This window comes from Narcine bancroftii, chromosome 5 (assembly GCF_036971445.1).
Source record: "Narcine bancroftii isolate sNarBan1 chromosome 5, sNarBan1.hap1, whole genome shotgun sequence".
NCBI lineage: Eukaryota > Metazoa > Chordata > Chondrichthyes > Torpediniformes > Narcinidae > Narcine > Narcine bancroftii.
This window is the reverse complement of record NC_091473.1, coordinates 81,101,837-81,123,978: the sequence shown is the minus strand read 5'-3', so window position 1 is coordinate 81,123,978 and position 22,142 is coordinate 81,101,837. Positions and strand designations below refer to the sequence as shown.

Genomic DNA, 22,142 nt, shown 5'->3' with positions numbered 1-22,142 from the left:
TCCACTTCCCATTCTAATGAAGATGATGTAACTATCATTTTTAGTGATTTAGTTAATCTTGAAAACGAACACATGTCAAGTAATAATGATGCAATTAATTGATTTTCAATGTAAGAGTATAATGGGGTTTTGGGGAAAGATGCTGGAGGTAAAGGAAGAAGAGGGGTTGCTGGTGAGGGGCATATATGGAAGGGGCAGTCGACGGGGAGAAGGATGAGCTGAAACAATAATAATCATTGACCCTTATTTCTGTTGGGTTCCTGTGAGCTCTGTGGTAGCTTTCTCTATGAGAAGTGCACTAGCCGTGACTTGCACTGTCACGGCAGAGTTAGAATGAGGACCCAGGATCAACCACTTGTCATTTTTTAAAATCGTCAGAGACTTCAGATTATGTTTGGAGAGTTTCCAGGTGGACATTATTGGCATAAGCAAGATATCTAAAAATTAGATAAAATGCTGTAGATGCTAGAATCTTAAGCGGAGAAAGAGGAATAGCAGGTCAAACAGCATCCATGGGTAGAAATGGTCAAGTAACATTTTTGGATCTGAACACTTTATCAAGAGTAAAAGGGTCCAGATCTAAATTGTTGACTGACCCTTTCTACTTGTGTATGCTCTCTGACCTCCTGAGTTCCTCCAGCAATTCTTTGACCCCTGTGCCAACATTAGCTTTCTTTCATCCAATCTCTTGGCTGCAATTTATCATAGAACAGTACAGGCCTTTTGATCCACAATGTGTGCCAACCTATATAATACCTACCTTTAAAAAAAACTATCTACCTTATAACCCTCTATTTTTCTTTAATCTATGTGCCTGTCTAAAAGTCTCTTAAATGTCCCAATTGTTCCAGCCACCATCACCACCACCCCTGGCAATGCATTCCAGGCACCCACAGCTTTCTGTGTAAAATACTTAACCCTGATGTCTCCCCTAAATTCTCCTCCCTTCACTTTGTATATACAGTAGATGTCCTCTGGTGTTTACTGCTCCAGCCCAGGGGAAAAGGTGCTTATCTCTAGCTCTCATAATCCTGTTGACATCTATGACATGACCCCTCATCCTTCTTTGCTCCAAAGAAAAAAGCGATAGCTCTACTAACCTTGCTTGATTAGCTATACTTTTCAATTCCAGCAACATCCTGGTAAATCCCCTCTGCACTCTCTCCACATCCTTCTTGTAATGAGGTGACCAGAACCGAATAGAATATTCCAAGTGTGGTCCCACCAGAGATTTATAGAGCTGCAACAATACCTCACAACTCCTGAATTCAATCCCCTGACTAATGAAGCCCAGCATCCCATAGGCCTTCTTAACTGTCCTGTCAACCTGCGCAGCAATCTTAAGAGATCTTGGGTTTGGACTCCAAGATACCTCTTTTCTTCCACATTGTTAAGTATCCTACCATTAACCAAGTACTCTGCTTTCAGGTTTGACCTTCCAAAATGCATCACCTCACACCATCTGCCACTTTTCTGTCCAACTCTGCATCCTGTCCATATCCTGATGTAACCTACGACAACCTTTAACTTCCCACTTTCGTATCATCCACAAACTTACTAATCTATCCCTCTACTTGTTCGTCCAGCTCATTTATATAAAAAAAATCACAAAGTGCAGGGGTCCCAGAACAGATCCCTGCAGAACTCCACTGGTCACTGACCTCCAGGCTGGATACTTTCTGTCCACTACTGCTCTCTGCTTTCTACAAGCCAATTCTGAATCCACAAAGTGAAGGTTCCATGGATCTCATGACTTACTAAAATCCATATACATCTACCACCCTATCTTCATCAACATCTTTTGTTACCTCTTCAAAAAACTCAATTAGGCTCGTGACACATGACTTTCCCCTCACAAAACCTTGCTGACTATCCTTGAGAAGACTGAACTTCTCTAAATGCTTGTAATCCTGTCCTTAAGAATCCTCTCCAATACTTTACCAATCACTAATGTAAAACTCACTAATGTAAAACTTATGGGTCCACAATTCTGAGGATTCTCCTTATTTTTTTCAACAAGGGGACCACATTTGCCATTCTCCAATCCTCCAAGGCCTCCCCTGCAGCCAAGGAAGATGCAAAGATCATTGCCAATACCCCACAATCTCTTCCTTCCCAGCAACCTGGGGTACATCTCATCTGATCCCGTGGACTTATCTAGCCGAATGTTTTGAAGGAGATCTAGTGCTTCCTCTTTCTTAATCTCAACATAGTCCAGCACATACACTTGTTCTATTCTGAATTCACTTTTATTTGTGAATACTGAAGCAAAGTACTCATTTAGGACCTTTCAAACCTACTCCGCCTCTTTTATCCTTAAGCGGTCCTACCTTCACTCTTAGAACATAGGAACATAGGAAGTAGGCACAGGAGTAGGCCAAAAATGGCCCATCGAGCCTGCTCCGCCATTCAATATGATCATGGCGGATCTAATTTATGACCTAACTCCACCTATCTGCCTTTTCCCCATATCCCCTAATTCCTCTATCATGTAAAAATTTATCTAACCGAATTTTAAATATGTTTAATGAGGCAGCCTTAACCACTTCCCTGGTTAGAGAATTCCAAACATTCACTTCTCTTTGGGAAAAACTATTTTTCCTCATCTCGGTCCTAAATCTACTCCCCCGAATCTTGAGACTGTGTCCTCTCATTTTAGTGTCCCCGGCCAGCTCAAAAAACCTTCCTACATCTATCCTATCCATACCCTTCATAATCCTATATGTTTCTATAAGATCTCTTCTTATTCTTCTGAACTCGAGCGAATACAATCCTAGACGATTTAATCTTTCATCATAAGTCAACCCCTTCATCCCAGGGATCAATCTAGTAAACCTCCTCTGGACCGTCTCCAAAGCCAGTATATCCTTCCTCAAATATGGAGACCAGAACTGGACACAGTACTCCAGGTGCGGTCTCACCAGTACCTTATACAGTTGCAACATTACCTCCCTACTCCTGAATTCAATTCCTCTAGCGATGAAGGCCAACATTCCATTTGCCTTCTTAATAACCTGCTGCACCTGCAACTTAACTTATTGCGATTCATGCACAAGCACTCCCAAGTCCCTCTGCACAACAGCATGCTGTAGTTTTTCACCCTTTAAATAATATTCAGCTCTTTTATTTTTCTTGCCAAAGTGGATAACCTCACACTTACTAACATTGTACTCCATCTGCCAGACCTTTGTCCACTCATCCAACTTAACTATATCCCTCTGCAGACTCTCCACATCCTCATTACAACTTGCTCTTCCACTCAATTTGGTGTCATCCGCAAACTTGGCTACACCACATTTTGTCCCCTCTTGTCATCCTTCTGTTCATTGTGTATGCATAGAATACCTTAGGGATTTCCTTAATCCTACTTGCCAATGTCTTCGCATGCCCCCTTCGAACTCTCCTCAGACTTTTCTTAAGTTCTTTCCTGGCAACCATGTAATTCTTATGATTCCTTGTTTTTTACTTCCTAAATCTAATATGTTTCTTGCTTCATCTAAACTAGCTGCATCACATGTTTTGTCAACCACGGTTCTCTTTTCCTTCCATCTTTTCCTTGTCTCAGTGGACAAACCTATCCAGAATCCCATGCAACTGGTCCCTAAACACATTACTGCATGCTTTCTCCCGGGAACATCCTTTCCCAATTTGCTCTCCCAAGTTCCTGCCTCATCCCATTGTAATTAGCCCTTTCCCAATTAAACACTTTACCATTTTGTCCGCTTTTATCCTTGTCCATAGCTAAGCTAAAGCTCAGAGAGTTGTGGTCACCTGACCAGGTTCATTACCCATCACTAGATCCAGTATGGCCTCTCCTCTAGTTGGCTGGTTCACTTACTATATCCTTCTTGGATACACCTGCCAAATTCTACCCTATCTATTCCTCTTGCAATCAAAGAGGTGCTGGTCAATATTTGGGAAGTTGAAGTCTCCCATAACCACAACCCTGTAATTTCCGCACCATTATAAATTCTATCTACTTGTCTGTTCTTCAGTGTTCCAAGGTTTATTTGGGGTCTTATAGATTGCTCCCAATATAGTGAAAGCTCCCTTCCTATTTCTGACTTCCACCCACAACAACTCGATAGATTCTCCCACCACAGCATTCTCCCTTTCTGCAGCCGTGATATTATCTCTGACCGATAATGCTACTCCCCCCTCTCCCCCACCAATTTTACCCCATCCTGTCCCTTTTTAAACATCTATACCTTGAAGGAGGGCTCAGGCCTGAAACGTCAGTAATATATCTTTACCTCCTATGGACGTTGTGAGCCGGCTGAGTTCCTCCAGTATTTCTGTGTGTTTTTTTATCTAAACCCTAGTGCCTGCCAATCCTTTCCTTGCGCCAGCCAAGTCTCTGATGTGGCCACATTGTAACTCCATGTACTGATCCATGCTCTATGTCCTTTATTCCTAATACTCCTTACAATGAAATAAACACATTTCATACCCTCCAATTGACTACATTTATGCTTCCTCCCCCGCCCGTCCTTCCTCACAAACCCATTGCGTCATCCTTTCCACCTTCCGCTCTGTTCTCTGCCTTCACATTCTGGTTCCCACTCCCCAACTGTCTGAAATGTATGGAAATACTTTTAGAAAAGGAAAGGACTGGAGCCATAATATCTGCAGTTGGATTTCTCACAGACATCAACAGTGTGATCTCCACCCTAAATAACAATGACTTCTGAATGGGATTGGATTTGGCCATAAGAATTATTTGGCTTTAAAGAGACCCAATTCATCTCAACAGCAGGATAATACAATATGGCCTTCTGTTCCTTAAAAACACAATGAATCACTAATTTATTTTTATTACATTGCTGTGGATTAATTTTTCATGAGAAAGCTCCTAATTTCTTTATATTTTGTATACAAGTTACTGATACAGATGATAATTTTTGGCTCAAATATAAATTCTGTTCAAGCATTTATATTGTACTACTCATGTGCATAGCCTGCCACCGTGTCTGCATGTTAGATTGGCCTGCTCTATTTGTCATATACTGTAGAATTCCTTCTTTCCTTATATTCTAACTGCTTTGGGATGACATTGAGAGACAAGATCCAGTGCTACATTAATTGATATTTTTTTCATTTCAAACTCTCCCCCACTTCCACCCGATTAACAAACAATTGACAAATGTGAAAAGAAACTGAACAATTGATGTTGACAACTGACACCCAGTGCAACTTTTGCTGCACTATTTTTAGTGCACAATTTTTGAAGGAACCAACTAAGGGTTTCAGATATCCTGATGCATGTGCAAGCAATTATAATGTAGTGTTGCTGCTTGGGCATGAACTGGTTTGCCAACTTTATTCCCTGAATTGTTTGTCAGTGTTACAGTAGAGATCAGTAACAGGCAATGCGGCCAAGTTGCCCTCTTTCCCTTGAACTTCAATCCCCCATCTCCAAATTAAAGCAGAGGTGCAGAAATCAAATGTAGCTGATGTCAGCAATCAGAGAGTGATCCACAAGAAACCTGGAGCTATCTGCTGAATTTGCTATTTCTGTTCCATTGCAATTTCCAATTTAGCCGTTGAAAGTAATTCCCAGCAAATTTGAAGGGCTAAACATCACCTTTTTAGTACAAGTGCATGCAAAGGGCTCAGGTTGTCGGATGTAGTGTTTCTGCTGTGGATAATACAATAACTTGTTTTACTTTTTCAGATTACATATTACATTCAGGTGACTCCTCAAGTTCTGCCGTACATCACCCGTGACATCACTGGCTTGTCTTCTGATCTATGCAAAATCATTGAAGCTTGTAATGAATTTCTTGAAAAAAATAAGGATACCATCCATTTGGTGATATGACATTGGGCGGGATTTCATGTAGATCTTCATCCAATGTTGCCCCATTGGTTTTGGAGTTTATGACAAGTCAAAGTTACCATTTATAAATTGATCACAACTTTTTGCAAAGATTCACTATGGTGAAAGCTATGAATGAATTTTTGTCATTTAAATTAGTGAGTTAAAACACTTGAGCATGATTATATAGTTTATTGATTTATTTAAAAAAAATCAAAGCCTTTCCAAAACAAGAATAGAATGCAATGGCCTATTATAAAAATCATTTGGCTAGAAACAAAGATATCAAAAACATTTATTACAAATTGAACATTAAATGCTGTTTCACTGACATAACATCAGTGGTAATGTGACAAGTGTTTTATTAAAAGACCACAGTGAGATAATGAAATATGAGGGAGTGGCCAAAATGACTGTTGAATGTATTGTTGCAATGACCTACTGCCTAGTATTATTTTTGGAAGGTGTGCATTTAGTAAGTTGCAAGATTGCTTAAATTCAATCACCGGGGCTAATAATGTATTTGCAATTTCAGTCAACAAGTAGTTGGCACTAGGCTCTAGTTCAAGATCCTGTATATGTAGTTGAGGAACTGCAGTACCCTCCATAATGTTTGGGGCAAATACACTTTTTTTTTCCTTTATTTTCCCCTGTGGTCACAGTTTTAAATTTGTAATCAAATAATTCACATGTAATTAAAGTGCACATTCCAGATTTTATTGAAGGTTATTTGTATTTGTTTTGGTTTGACCATGTAGAAATCACAGCACTTTTTAATATGTAGTCCCCTCATTTCAGGGCACCTTAATGTTTGGGATATTTGGCTTCACAGGTCTTTGTGATTACTCAGGTATGTTTAATTGCTTCATTGGTACAGGTATAAGAGAGCTAGGCTTGCTTCAAAGCTTTTGATCACCCTTGGAGTCTGTCATTGCCATTTTTAAACATGAGGACCAGAGTTGTTCCAATGTAAGTCAAAGAAGCCATTATATGGCTGGAAAACCAGAATAAAGCAGCAAGAGACATCATCCAAACTTTAGGATTACCAAAAACAACAGTTTGGAGCATAATCAAGAAGGAACATACTGGTGAGCTCAGTAATCAGAAAGGGTCTTGTCTTCCAGGGAAGACCTCCACTGCTGATGACAGAGGAATTCTTATCTTAATGAAGAAAAATCTCCAAAATCATGAACAGAAATAGAGGTTGCACGGCAAGATGTAAACCATGGCAAAGGTGATATGCTTTGGATCTTGGGCATTTCCTTTACGCCTCCACACTTTACTCTTGCCATCACTCTGATACAGGTTAATCTTGGCCCCATTTATTCACAAAAACTTTTTCCAGAATTCTGCAGCTTCTTTTAAATACTTCTTGTCAAACTATAATCTGGCCATCCTTTCTGTGGCTAATAGTGGTTTGCATCTTGCAGTGTACCCTCTGTATTTCTGTTTATCGACTTCAGCAAACAGTGGTCAATGACACATCCACATCTGCATTCCGAAGAGTGTTTCTGATCTGTTGGACATACGATTGTTGATTTTTCTTCATTATGATGAGAATTCTTCTCTCATCAGAAGTGCAGATCTTCCTTGGAATACCAGTCCCTTTCTGATTTTTGAGCTTACCAGTGCACTCTTTCTTTTAATAACATTCCAAACTGGTGATTTTGGTAATCCTAAGGTTTGGGCGACATCTCTTACTATTTTATTCTTGTTTTTCAGCCTCAGAATGGCTTTTTGACTTGCATTGGAACAACTTTGGTCCTCATGTTGAAAAGTGGCAACTACAGACTCCAAGGGTCATCAAAATCTTAGAAGCAAGCCTAGCTCTCTTGTACCTGCACTAATTCAGCAATTAAACATACCTGAGTAATCACCCGTGAAATCAAATGTCCCAAACATTATAGTGCCCTGAAATGAGGGATTATTTCTAAAAAGTGCTGTAATTTCAACCTGTTCAAACCAAAGCAAATATAAAACATAGAAAACAGGCCCTTCAGCCCTCAATGTTGTGCCGACCCATATGTTCCTTTAAAAAAAGTACTAAACCCTACCTATCCCATCACCCTCTATTTTTATTTCATCCATGTGCCTGTCTATAGCCCCTTTCACACTTGCAAGTGATCCCAGGAATTATCCGCCAATCGGCCTTTAAAGTGTCTAGTGTGAAAGCAAAATCAGCTCAACGCTGGCATCAGATGACGTCATCTCATGCCGGGGATTGACAGCCTCGACCCTTAGTACAATCCCTGGAATCTGCAAGTGTAAAATGGGTAATTGCATTGTGGTATTGAATTCACCCCAAGTTTTTGCATGAGTGCAGGAACATGAAGGAAGAAAAGATGAAAATGAAGGTATAAACTTTGCTAAGGGAAAGTCGCAGAGAGAGATGAAATAAATAGCAATTTTTAAACACATGGGAAAGTTGGTAGTGCTATAGCGCACAATTTATAAAGACTGTGGGGGGGGGGGGGGAAAGCAATGTTTGACCTGACTTACCAGAATGCTGTGTGGCAGAGAAACCCCTCCATGAATGCTCCATGCATGCAGCCCTTTCTCTGCTGCATGGAATTCTGGGAGGGCAGATCTGTCATTGCTTTTACCCCGTGCCATTTATAAATTGTACACAATAGTGCTACTAGCGTTCCCACACTATATAAATTGTGTACTATAACACTACAAACTATCTCACGCTATACAAATTGTGCACTATATAGTGCCACCAACTTCCCCATGCTCTTTAAAAATTGTCCACTATTGCTATTTATTGCTAGCACTTTCCCATGGTCCAAGAGTTATATAGGTTAGCACAACAACAAGGGCTCATACTGTGCTGTATATAAAGCTTAATTATATAATAATTAGGCATGATTAATTTTGTTCAAATACAAGATCATAATACATTGATCAGGATTTAGGGCAGGTTCACCATCACTCGATGCGTCATGACATCACCAGTATAAGGTAGAACAGTCCTAACCCCAGGGATGGCTCCTTGCAAGTGTGAAAGCATTCATTGTCCCAGTTAGGAGTGGTCAAGTGTGAAAAGCCTAAGAGTCCCTAATTTTTAGCCTCCACCACCATCCCTGGTAAGGTATTCCAGGCACCCACAACTCTATTTATATACCAAAAAAAACAGCTTTACCTGATGTCTCCTAACTTTCCTCTCTTCACTTTGTAGATGTGTTCTCTAATGTTTGCTATTCCTGCCCTGGGTAAAAAGCATTGGCTGTCCACCCTGTCTATGCCTCTCACATAATCTCTCATCCTTCTATGCTACAAAGAGAAAAGTCCCAGCTCTGCTAACCTTGCCTCATAAGACTTATTTTCCAATCTAGGTAACATCCTGGTAAAGCTCTGCATCCTCTCCATAGCTTCCACATCCTTCCTACAATGAGGTGACCAGAACTGAACACAATACTGACCAGAGATTTGTAGACTTGCAACACAACCTTTCCACTCCTGAACTCAGTCCCCCTATTAATGAAGCCCAACATCTCATAGTCCTTCTTAACTATCCTATCAACCTGTGTGGTGTCCTTGAGGGATGTATGGATTTGAATCCCAAGGTCTCTCTGTTCATCCACTTTCTTAAGTAACTGACCATTAACCGTGTACTCACCCTTCTGGTTTATCCTTTCCAAATGCATCACCTCACACTTATCTGGATTCATCTCCATCTGCTACTTTTCTGCCCAACTCTGCATCCTGTTTATATCCTCTTGTCACCTACAAAAACCTTCAGCTCTATCCTATTACCTTTTTTTAAACAAGGGGACTACATTTGCCATTCTCCTATCCTCCGGCACTTCCCCTGTAGCCAAAGAAGATTTAAAGATCATTGCTACTGCCCCAGCTATCTCTTCTCTCACTTCCCAAAGCAACCTGTGGTATATCGCATCTGACCCTGGGGATTTATCAATCTTGATGTTTTTAAGAAGATTCAACACCTCCTCTTCTTTAATCTCCACATTGTCCAGCACACAGGCCTGTTCAATTTTGACATCACTCTGATCAAGATCCTTTTCTCTTGTGAATACATAAACAAAGTATTTATTTAGGTCTTGAATAAAATCTGGAACATGCACATTAATTACAAAAGGAAAAAAAAAATGTCTTTGTCCCAAACATCATGGAGGGCACTGTATGTAGTTGAAGAGGAAAATGATGTCCAAGTTGCTGTTTTCAATCAGCAACTTTTGGATTGGGATTTGACAGGCCCCTATGATGCTCAAATGCTTGTGTTACCATTTCCTGATGTCAACAAGTTGAAAAGGATTTTTGATGTGGAGAGATTCAGGGAAATGTTCCTAACTTTGGGAATCTGTCAGTATAGCTACCAGTGGAGGATGGTAAACATGACTGGATTCCAAGGGGAAGAATGCAGAGGGATGGGATGCAGATGATTATCATGCTGGTGGAAGTTGGTGAAGACAGGTTCAAACACCTGTTGGAGGAAGTGAAATGAGTGACAGTCCCAAGGGGTTCTCGGAAAATAGCTGGACATTTTTGATCTTCAGATGTTGATAGTGGATGGAAGATGAATGATCATCCAGGAAAACTGGAATTATCATGGTTGGAGATTTTGTAACAGATGGACTGATGGGGAACAGTGCTGGGAAGGTATTCAAAGTGGATCCAGGTAAGGTTTAAAAATTATGGAGATTATTGGAAGTTGTTCGTGTGATTTTAAAAAAAATTGGCTTCCAAAAATGTCCTTTCTACTTACTGTCATGCAGGTCTTTAATTTATAAACCTGTTCCTGAACTATAATGTTTTTGATACCATAATTGGTTGTACTGTGCACAACAATTTAAATTCACATTCCTTTCTTTGATGCAAATAACTCGAACTGGGTTAGTTGGCCTGTTTGACTTATTTCAAATATTCTTTAATGCCAGTTGTGAATGAGGAAATGAGCCAATTGCTCAAATTATACATTTATATTGCTTTGGTATTAGTTTGGGAATGACAACAATTAATGAATACAATGTAAAATTAATCACTTAATTTCAGAATTGATTGAAATAAGATTCATATGTAGGCCTGTAGTGGGAGAGTCCCAAATCCTTTTGTCAAAATCTGTGCCTTATCCCAGCTGCTACATTTTTGTTGTACCCCTGTGAAGTTTTTAAACTTGTAATACTGTATTGGCAAGATAACATTTTCCCTATGATGTCATTATCTTTTTTGAATTGACTGCATCTCACAAGTGTACATATTGCAGTCTCTATAATTTTCTGTAAACATCAGTAACAGCATTCTGAGCTGCAAGCCATTAACTATTTGTAAGCATCGTTCTAGATGTCTAACTATATTCAATAGCTTCAAGACTTTAACATTTGCTAATATAGAATTTATTTTCTGGACATGAATGCAAATTATTGTCACCGATTTCTATCTCAAAATAGCTTTGTGCAGTATGATTTGTGATCAAGCAAGTGGTTACTATTTATGCATCTACTAAAGGCTAAGAACTAGAATATCTTTTCTTAACTGCATGTCTGGTGAAAACTATCAATGATCAAGTACGATTTAGATTGCACAAAGTGCTTTAACTGCTCTTCTATGTCTGAATTAATTTCCTTCAGTTATATCCAGGCCTCTCATCGGAACATAATGATGATGAGGGAGGTCCAGGTCTATGAGTGTGAATGAAATAAAAAATATATTTCTTGCAGTATAAATCTGCTGTTCTATAAAATTCTGGAGTCAGAAAAGATGAACTTGGCTACTTTCACTCTGCCCAGCTATAGCTTTTAGGCATGTTCTAAGAGATAGCTTCAGTGTTTGATTTCTTGGTGAAGAGAAAGGAGAGACCATTCAATTGTTTCAGCAAGCCAAAAGCTGCTTCCATTGAAAATTAGAAATATTGAGGCAATAGCTTTCATTTCACGTTATCCCACAAAGGTAGAAGAGCCAAAAATGACCACAGCTTCTGCAGTTGAGGACAATTTGTCAACTAGGATTGTAACTTGCTGACCCTGTTCCCTCTAAGCTGTCCACATTTTGCAACCAGTGCACAAAAGAAATGAATGTGCACACAAAAGGATAGTTACCTAATGTAGTAATTAATACTTATACCTTGTAGAATGCAATCATACTTGTATTATATTAAAACAGACCAATATAGTTTTATTAGGTGTGAAAGATAGGCTGTGCCGAAATTATCTTGAAACAATTTCAAGTCTACATTTGCACAAGTGTGCAATGTACACATACTTTTGACCCAGGACAAAAATATGCACAACCTAAGATTTTTGCGCACACTGACTACTAAATATTTGAGGGAACATTGCTTGCTGAGTGAAAAAAATTGGCCTGGATAATTCATTATAATGCATGTCAACCTTCTGGACCTAACAGCTTATTCAACAAACTTTTACAATCATTGTCCACAAAATACCTCTGAGGTCAAAAGCATGATTACTGACATTTATTAAACTAATGAAAGTTAAAATAGCGACTCTTGGAACTGTACTCTGTTTTAACCAACCAATTCAGTGGTTCTTTTAAAAGCCATTTTGATTTGAGACTTGTGAATGTCTTGCTTAGCTAAAAGGCAGGAATGAATGGTTGTGAATACAGAGCATAGGAAACCAGTTTTTATGAAGTTAAAATGTCAATCTCAAAATTATTTCTATAATCTGGAGGTAAGCGGTAGTAAATCCGTTGACTGCTGAGCAATCGGACGTTGATCAGCCCTTGAAACCCTTCCGTGTATGTGCCTTGTGAATGGAGGTGTTCCACTGTGAGAGTGTAGCTGGAAGAAGCCTGCAGCATTTCAATAGCTGCCTGCCACGATTTAGACAAAGCTACAGCTTGAAGCTGGAAAGACACCATTTGCCACAATCCCTGACAAAGACTCAGCATGTCTTCCACTAATGGCTGTGTGTAACCATGAGTAAGTGCTTCAGCTGGCCAACTTGGAGCTATTGTTACAAAAGAAAATATTTTATTTATAGTATTGATGAATTGGCGTCCTTCAATATATCCAGGGGTGCTAAAGCTGCCGTAAGAGAGATCCATGCTGATCCAGACAGGTACATGAAGAAGGTGTGTTGTGTAAAGTTGACGAAGCTGATAAAGAGTTGGACCCAATGCCTGTGAGGATTTTATCTTCAGGTAAATGCCCCACATGTTCGATGAAAGTAAGATCTGCTTTAGAACTGATTTCAAAGAGAATTTGGATCCAGGTTTAGAACTTTCCACCATTGGAATACCACTGCTTTCACTCCTCACATTCAGAATGAGCATTCCTCCAGTGTTTCCTTAACAGATTGAAATAAGAATATTTACGTTGTTCACAAGCTTTTGTTTTCAGTTTTAAAATGTAACCACACCCAGACAATATTCAACCATGCAAAATAAACTTAGTCTTTGGGTAATAATGGAAGGTGAAATTATTGACCTATTCATTGGCTGTGAAGTGGAGGTGACAAGCCAAGGATATAACTGTATTACATGCTCTAGTTCATCTTAACAAATAGTGTTGAATATTTCTGTATTTGGTCAGCTGGTCCAGAAAATGTCCTTTTGTGGGAATTATTAGAATGACAATGCAAATCCTGGGATCTGATGAGTAAAGTGTATATTCTTTGACCTACATGGGTTTGAATGACATCTTCATTTCTTATTATATGCCGATTGGAGAAAGTTGCCTTTCTGCCTCCCCATTTCTACCATATTGTCATATTTCATCATGACATAAAAGTTGGCCACTTCTGCCTATCTCGATCATGCTGGATCACATGGAAATACATTCCTACATAAATTCTCATTAATACCTTCCTGTATTCCCTTCAACTTCACTCAACTAAACACCAAGGGCAATTTAAAGCAGCTATTTAACCTAACAACCTTCATATCTTTGGGATGTGGGAGGAAACCCACACACACTCACCCAGAGAAGATGCAAACTCCACACAGACAAAACTGGAGGTCAGGATTGAACCTGAGCTGTGAGGCGACAGTTCTACTCGCTGCACCACTGTATCACTCCAACCACAACCCCCTTTCCCTATGCATAATTATAAAGCAAAAAACTGCAAACACTAGAAATCTGAAACTTAAAGTGCTGGAAATATCCAGCATCTGAGAATCAACCTTAAGCATTAACTGTGCTCTGTTCTCACCCCAGATGTTACCTGACCCAATGAGTATTTACAGCATATATCATTTTCATTCCATAACTTTTAGTAGCTTGTTTACTTGTAAGACATTGAAAGTATTACTGTTTTTTCCTGGTCCATCAAAAGTTTAGTGTGACAGAACTATTAGTGGCATTGTAGCCTGTTTGGAACTGTTCTGCAATCTGATAAATAAAATGTACATTTAAAAGCCGCAGGATTCTCTCCATCAAAGACAATTCAAGCGGGGAATAGAATTTGATGGTTTTAGGATGAACGTGAGAGCAGATCACAACATTCTGGTAAAATTCCAGCTCTCTACATGGGCTAATAGATCACAAAATAAAGGAACAGAAGTAAGCCATTTGGCCTATCGAATCTGCTCCGCAGCTCCAACCTGAGCTAAACCATTCTTACTTCTAGTTTCAATTTCTGGTCTTTTCCCCATTTCCTTTGATACCCTGACTAATTAAATACCTATTATCTCCTCCTTAAACTCCCCCAATGATCCTGCCTCCACAGCTGGCAACGAGTTCCACAAATCCATAACCCTTTGGCTAAAGAAATTTCTCCTCATCTCAGTTTTAAATGGGTATCTTTTAATTCTAAGACTGTGATAATAGATCTTCCTGACAAAACTTGTTTTGCCTAAGTTCTTGATGGAACAGTTTCCTTCAACCATATGCAACATGACCATTTGAATGAGACAATCACAGGGTTATCAGGTTATGAATCTACCTGCAAGGTTGAGCTCAACCTGTGAAAATTAAATTTAAAGAAAAAATTGGAAATGTAAATCTGGTAATTTGAGGTCTTAATCAATATTACTGACCAATATGCATGTTAGAACCATAGAACATTACAGAACAGAAATCAGACTATTCAACCCTTCTAGTCAGTGCTAAACTTTTTCTGCTTCACCCCACTGACCAGCACCCAGTCCATATCCATCCCATCCATGTACCTGTCCAAATATTTTCTAAATGTTGATATTGAGCCCACATCCACTACAGCTGTTAGTTTGTTCCATACTCCCACCACTATCTGCATGAAGAATTTCATGTATTTTCCATTCTAAATGTAGTATTATGTGGGAATAATGGAACCTTTACCTATACCTATAAACATCTGCTTTTACTCTTAACCCATGTCCTCTGGTTTGTATCTCACCTAACTTTGGTGGAAAAAGCCTACTTGCACTTTCTATATACCCACCATGTATACCTCTATCAAAACTCCCCTCATTCTTCTACGCTCCAGAGAATAAAGTCCTAACCTGTTTAACCTTTCCCTGTAACTCAGATTCTCAAGTCCCAGCAACATCAGAGTAAATTTTCTCTGCACTCTTTCAATTTTATTGATATTTTTCCTGTAGTTAGATGACCAATACTGCACACAATGCTCCATATTTGGCCTCACCAATATCTTGTACAACATTACCATAACATCCAAACTCCTATCCTCAGTATTTTGATTTATAAAGGCCAATATGCCATAAGATCTACCTGTGGCACCATTTTCAGGGAATTATGTATCTGTATTCCCAGATCCCTCTGTTCTGCTGCACTCCTCAGGCCCCTACTGTTTACTGCATATGACCTTTCTTGGTTTGTCCTTCCAAAATGCAACATCTTACATTTGTCTACATTAAATTCCATCTGCCATTTTTCAACCCATTTTTCCAGCAGGTCCAGATACCTCTGCAAACTTCAAAAGCCTTCCTCATTGTCTTCAACACCTCCAAACTTTGTGTCACCTGCAAACTTGTTGATCCAATTTATCACATCCTCTAGATCATTGACAAACATCAATGGACTCAGCACCAATAATTTAAGGCACACCATTGTTATACTATGATTGGCTGCTACTGACTGGACACGCCTCCCAAGACTGATCCTACCTATAGCCCCTTGCAGGCTGCCCTTTTACATTTGCTCTGATCAGTCAGGGTGGTGGATGATTGTGTGATAATGTTCCTGACTTTAGCTATTAAAAGCCTGATTGTTTCACGACTCACCCTTTTGAGAATTATTGATGTTACATCAACTACCTCATCATAAACACAGAGTGACTGAACCTTTCTGACTAGCCTCTCGTGGGACCTTGTCAAAGGCCTTACTAAAGTGCAGATAGACAATATCCACAGGCCTTCCTTCATCAAATTCCTGATCTCCTCAAAAAACTCCCAAGATTTGTTAAATACTACCTACTACACACAAAGCCATGTTGACTATCCCTAATCAGACCCCAACTATCCATATACTGTACTTGTATATCCTATCTTTTAGAACACCTTCCAATAACTTACCTACGACTGATGTCAAGATCACCAGCCTATAATTTCCTGGATTATTTTTGGAGCCTTGTTTAAACAACTGGACAATATGAGCTGCCCTCCAAGCAACCAGCCCCTCACCTATGGCTAAGGACATTTTAAATATATCTGCCAGGGCTCCTCCATGTTCTGCACCAGCCACCCTCAAGGTCCAAGGGAATATAATAGCAAGCACCTCCTCCTCTTTAATCTGTATAGGTTCCATGACCACACTGCTTGTTTGCTTTCCTTCCCTAGACTCTGTACTAGTTTGCTGAGTGAATACAGATGTGAAAACCCCATTTAAGATCTCCCACCCATTTCTTCTGGCTCCATACAGTCGACCACTCTGATCTTCAACAGGCCCAGTTTTATCCTTTACTATCCTTTTGTTCTTAATATGCCTGTAGAAACCCTTAGAATTTCCCCTTATCTTGTTTGCCAAAGCAACCTTGTCTTCTTTCAGCCCTCCTGATTTCCCTCAAATTCTTTTCCTGCATTTTTTTATACTCCTCAATTACCTCATTTGCTTATACCTTCTGTACACCTCTCCCTTAACCATATCCCCCATATCCCTCAAAAAACCCAGGTTCCCTGTGCATGTTAACTTTGGCTTTGATCCTTACAGGAAAATACAAACTCTGCTCTCAAATTTTCACCTTTGTAGGTCTTGCACGTACAGAGAACTTCTTAGCCATAAAACAACCTTAGCCGATGATTTTTCTGATCCTTTTACATTTCCTTCAGATCAGCCTTTCCCCAATTTAAAATCTTAACCTGAAGACCCTAATCCATAATTATCTTGAGACCTACTGTTCTAGGTGTGATTTTTTGTGGGCGTGATGGGAGAGGATTGGTCGGTAAGAGAAAATGCCATAAAGCTACTGGCAAAGAATAAGGAGGATCCACATTCTTTGTGCAATAGAATTAGGATCTCTGGTCAGATTTTTTAAAGTGGTAAAGGTGCCATTATTGTCACATAATATGACATTTAGAATGTAAACACTTTCATCTATATTCTGTTTGCATGATTTTTCCAAGAGACTGATATTTTTGTTGTTCTCTGGTGCTTATCACAATTAGGATCTGAGGCCTATTCCATTTTCCCAGGAAAATAAGCAAAAAAACAAAAACAGAGCAGCTCTAATGAAGATGATAATCAGGTTGCACTGCACAGGGTTGACTCTATGCATGGCACATTATACCTTGAGATCGGAGTACAAATCTGAAGATTATAGGGGGGGAAGGTAACTTCCTCTGGTTGTTGTTAAGGCAGAGTTGGTGGCCGTTTATGCCGTTTTCCTTTAATGGTGAGGCACTGCACAAAATTGCTCACTGAATTTCCTCAGAGATCATTGTGTCGCATGAATTTTGAAATGGGATAATGTCATTGTCATGACGGGTAAGAAATTTAGAAGAAATCAAATGGCAAAAAATTCTTTAGTGAAAACTTTCTGCAGGAGTGTAAGATTCAGTGTGGAGGAACAATAAATGTGAGTTTATAAATTGGCTGCTCCACAAAGATAGGATAGCAGAACATTTAAGTCTTCATCGACACTGCCTGCTTTTTCCATACCTTAAAGAAGAACTCAGTGTGGTGGTACACCACCGGCCTACTGCAGGGGGCAACCTCTGTAGCTGCAGGAGTGTAAGGGGACAGGACGACACCTGGCCAGCTGTCAATCAGTCGGCCTGAATGGATCAAGCCTCACCCGGTCGGGTGTCAATCACCCTCCAGGATATAAGCCTGCGCCGGCCTCTCAAGGCCTTACTCAGAGTTGCTGCAGCCACAGCTAGCCTGCCTCTGTGGAAGTCTTTGTTCTTTTGTCAGTGAGGTGGGCTCTGCGGTCTTCTTCGAAGGAGGTTGCTGCCTGCCGAACTGTGAGGCGCCAAGATGCACGGTTTGAGGCGATAACAGCCCACTGGCAGTGGTCAATGTGGCAGGCACCAAGAGATTTCTTTAGGCAGTCCTTGTACCTCTTCTTTGGTGCACCTCTGTCTCGGTGGTCAGTGGAGAGCTCGCCATAAAACACGATCTTGGGAAGGCGATGGTCCTCCATTCTGGAGACGTGACCTACCCAGCGCAGTTGGATGTTCAGCAGTGTGGATTCGATGCTGTCGGCCTCTGCCATCTCGAATACTTCGATGTTGGTGATGAAGTCGCTCCAATGAATGTTGAGGATGGAGCAGAGACAACGCTGGTGGAAGCGTTCTAGGAGCCGTAGGTGATGCCGGTAGAGCACCCATGATTCGGAGCCGAACAGGAGTGTGGGTATGACAACGGCTCTGTATACGATTATCTTTGTGAGGTTTTACAGTTGGTTGTTTTTCCAGACTCTTTTGTATAGTCTTCCAAAGGCGCTATTTGCCTTGGTGAGTCTGTTGTCTATCTCGTTGTCGATCCTTGCATCCGATGAAATGGTGTAGCCGAGATAGGTAATGGATTATAGCCAGACCATTAATCGGTACACCCAGCTGGATGCTTACCCCCTACCGAGGATTGCCAACATGGTCAATGAGATAGCCCGCTACCGGGTTTTCTCCACGATTGACCTGAAGTCGGCGTATCAACAAATCCCTATCCACCCGAAGGACAAGCCCTACACTGCCTTTGAGGTGGACGGGCGCCTGTACCAGTTCTGCCGGGTTCCTTTTGGGGTCACAAACGGGGTCTCCATCTTCCAGTGGGAGATGGATCGCATGGTAGACCAGCACAAGCTGAAGGCAACGTTCCCGTATCTGGATAACGTCACTATCTGTGGCCGTGACTAGCAGGACCAAGATGCTAACCTGGAAAAATTCCTCCAGAGGGTCACGGAGCTGAACCTCACTTACAACAAGGATCAGTGTGTGTTCAGCACCACCCGCCTCGCCATCCTGGGGTACTTAATGGCCCATGGAGTTGTCGGCCCAGATCCGGAAAGGATGCACCCATTAGTGGAGTTACCCCTCCCCCCCCATGCTAAACGCCTTCCGCAGGTGCCTGGGCCTTGTTCCCTTGCTTCTCGGACAAAGTTCACCCACTGGCCCAAGCTACAACTTTTCCCCTCCCATCTGAGGCGCAGGCAGCCTTCACCCGCATCAGGCAAGACATTGCGGACGCCACGATGCAGGCTGTGGATGAGGACTCCTCCTTCCAGGTGGAGAGTGATGCCTCTGAAGTGGCCCTCGCTATTACCCTCAACCAAAGGGGAGCACCCCGTCGCTTTCTTCTCCAGGGCCCTCCATAGCTCCGAGCTAGGGCACTCCGCCATTGAAAAGGAGGCCCAGGCGATTCTAGAAGCGGTCCTCCACTGGTGCCACTACTTGGCCGGCAGGAGATTCACGCTCCTCACAGACCAGCGGGCTGTGGCGTTCATGTTTAACACTACCCACAAGAGCAAGATCAAGAACGACAAGATCCTGCGCTGGAGAGTCGAGCTGGCAACCTACAGCTATGACATCCAGTACCGCCCCAGGAAGTTTAACGACTCCCCTGATGCCCTCTCTCGCACCTGCGTGTCTATGCATGATGACAGGTTGCAGGCATTGCATGAGTCCCTCTGCCATCCGAGTGTCACCCAGTTGTACCATTTTGTTAAGTCCTAAAATCTGCTGTACACCATCAGGCATGTCAGGGGTCTGTCGGGTCTGTGCGGCATGTAAACCCCGCTTCTTCCACCCCCCCACCCCCTTCGAGCATCTTTGCATGGACTTCAAAGGGCCCCTGCCTTCCACGAACCGAAACGTCTACTTCCTCACGGTAGTGGACGAGCACTCATGCTTCCCTTTCGCCATCCCTTGTCCGGATTCCTCCACGGCCACCGTCATCAGGGCCTTTGGGCAGATTTTCGTCATGTTTGGCTACCCCGCCTTCATCCACAGTGATCGAGGGGTCTAGTTTCATGAGCAACAAGCTGCGCCAGTACCTGATGGCGAGGGGCATCGCGACCAGTTGTACAACAAGCTATAACCTGAGAGGCAATTGGCAAGTGGAAAGTGAGAATGGGGTGGGCTGCAAGGCAGTCCTCCTGGCTCTCAGGTCAAAAGGGTGGGCCATTGAGTACTGGGAAGACGCCCAGCCCGAGGCGCTCCATGACATTCGGTCACTACTGTGCATGGCTACCAACGAGACCCCTCACAAACGCCTGTTCTCATTCCCCAGGAGGTCGGTGACTGGAATGTCTCTCCCAGCATGGTTCACGTCCCCGGGTCTGGTGCTTCTGCATAAGCATGTATGGACACACAAGGCCGAAGCCCTGGTGGAGCAGGTTTTCTTCCTTCATGCAAACCATAACTATGCTTAAGTTAGGTTCGGCAGTTGCAGGGAGGACACTGGCACCAGCAGGAGCACCCTCCAATCCAGGACGACACTGACCAGGCATACACCCCCATCCCCAGGCAGCTATGGGGCATGCAGGGCCTCCTTGACCATCAGGGGCCTGCTTCAGCCTTAGGAGATGAACCCGCCCCCCCACCCATCCAATACGACCCGCATACGTCGACCCTGGCCACCCCTCCGCGCGACACCACACCAGCCACACACACCCCTGCTGCCAGCCCTCCCACTTCCCCTGTGACCAGTGACCAGGAGCCAGTCCTACGATGGTCACAGAGACCCCGGCAACCGCTGAGTCGTCTCAACCTGTAAATATTGTATGTACATAGTGGGTGCGATTCCTTGTTACTGCCCCCCCCCCAGAGAATTTTAAAGAAGGGGATGAATGTGGTGGTACACCATCAGTCAATTGCAAGGGACAATCTCTGTACCTGCAGGAGTGTAAGGGGACAGGCCAACACCTGGCCGGCTGTCAATAAGTTGGCCTGAATGGATCAAGTCCCACCCGGTCAGGTGTCAATCACCCTCCGGGATATAAGCCTGCGCCAGCCTCCTGAGGCCTCACTCAGAGTTGCTGCAGCACAGCCAGCCTGGCTCTGTGGAAGTCTTTGTGGATTAAAGCCTGTTGTACAGCCTTTATCTTTATATGTGTCTGATTCTGGGTCACAATGCACCACACTCAGGCCCGAAAAATCGGTAGTTTGTGTATACCTTTATCTCCTATGGATGATGTGAGACCTGCTGAAGCATCTGCTGACTTTCGTGTTTCACTTCTCAAGATCTCCATCGTACAAGGTAAAATAATTGTTTGTGAACATTTTTCTGTAATTTTTTTTGTATGAAGGCTCAAAGCTAATACTGGGTTTAACAATCCTTGTTTTCATTCTGATCATTTTTTGTCTGGTATCTGAAGTATGAGTGGCTCAAAATCTGAACACATTTTGTTGATTTCAGAGGACTTACTTACCTTGAAGAATTTCTGTTAAGTCCAAAAATGTGGCTCCAATATCAAACCATTGGATCTGCAGTTCTTCAAGATCATAATGGGGAAAATAGTCCAATAGGTTCCCACCAGAGTAAAACCTTCGTCTTCTATTTGTTTGCACTGCACACAATGAAAATACATTAATTAGATTGAAAAACATCAAATTTTATTTTTAAATAAAGATTGTTCTTAATTCCTTCCCCAACCCTCATCCAGAGCGAGGATGAATCTTGCAAGAGCATAAATATAAAATTCAGTGGTGAAACACTCTAACATAGAAATACATTGTTTTTTTTTTATTACTCTGTTAAAATGGTGAAATTTCACATCTCACAGCACTGTCTCTCAAGGTTTTGACTTGTTGAAGAAGGTGATATAACACCACCATTTTCAGGGCAAGATTGAGGCAGCAATTGAAGATTATGGTACTATTACCAAAGACCCACATGTAAAAATGCAGATAGTTAATGCTGAAAAGTGGTTTGAGAGGTTAGGTTCCAATGTAATTTGCCACATAAATTGTTCTATGTACTAGAGTAAGAAACTTGTGACTAGAATCTTGACGACCTTTCCTCAAA

The 22,142-nt window shown here is 41.7% G+C and overlaps 2 protein-coding genes across 6 annotated transcripts in view; one reads left to right on the top strand and one right to left on the bottom strand.

Moving 5' to 3' along the window:
- LOC138763603 (acyl-coenzyme A thioesterase 11-like) overlaps positions 1-6,700 on the top strand; it is an 80,516-nt gene extending 73,816 nt beyond the window's left edge. For all 3 annotated transcript variants that reach the window (XM_069938029.1, XM_069938027.1, XM_069938028.1), the window contains exon 16: positions 5,675-6,700. In XM_069938029.1, coding sequence (XP_069794130.1) covers positions 5,675-5,821 — 147 coding nt within the window. In that variant the 3' untranslated portion in view covers positions 5,822-6,700. The remainder of the gene's footprint in view (positions 1-5,674) is intronic.
- Positions 1-22,142, bottom strand: part of fam151a (family with sequence similarity 151 member A) — a 111,769-nt gene that overhangs the window by 30,576 nt on the left and 59,051 nt on the right. For 2 of the 3 annotated variants that reach the window (XM_069938025.1, XM_069938024.1), the window contains exons 7-8: positions 21,547-21,684; positions 10,680-13,089 (exon numbers count right to left, since the gene is read on the bottom strand). In XM_069938025.1, the coding sequence (XP_069794126.1) occupies positions 12,425-13,089; positions 21,547-21,684 (803 nt within the window). In that variant the 3' untranslated portion in view covers positions 10,680-12,424. Of the gene's footprint in view, positions 1-10,679; positions 13,090-21,546; positions 21,685-22,142 lie in introns of those variants that run through there. The other variant, XM_069938026.1, reaches the window with a different exon arrangement.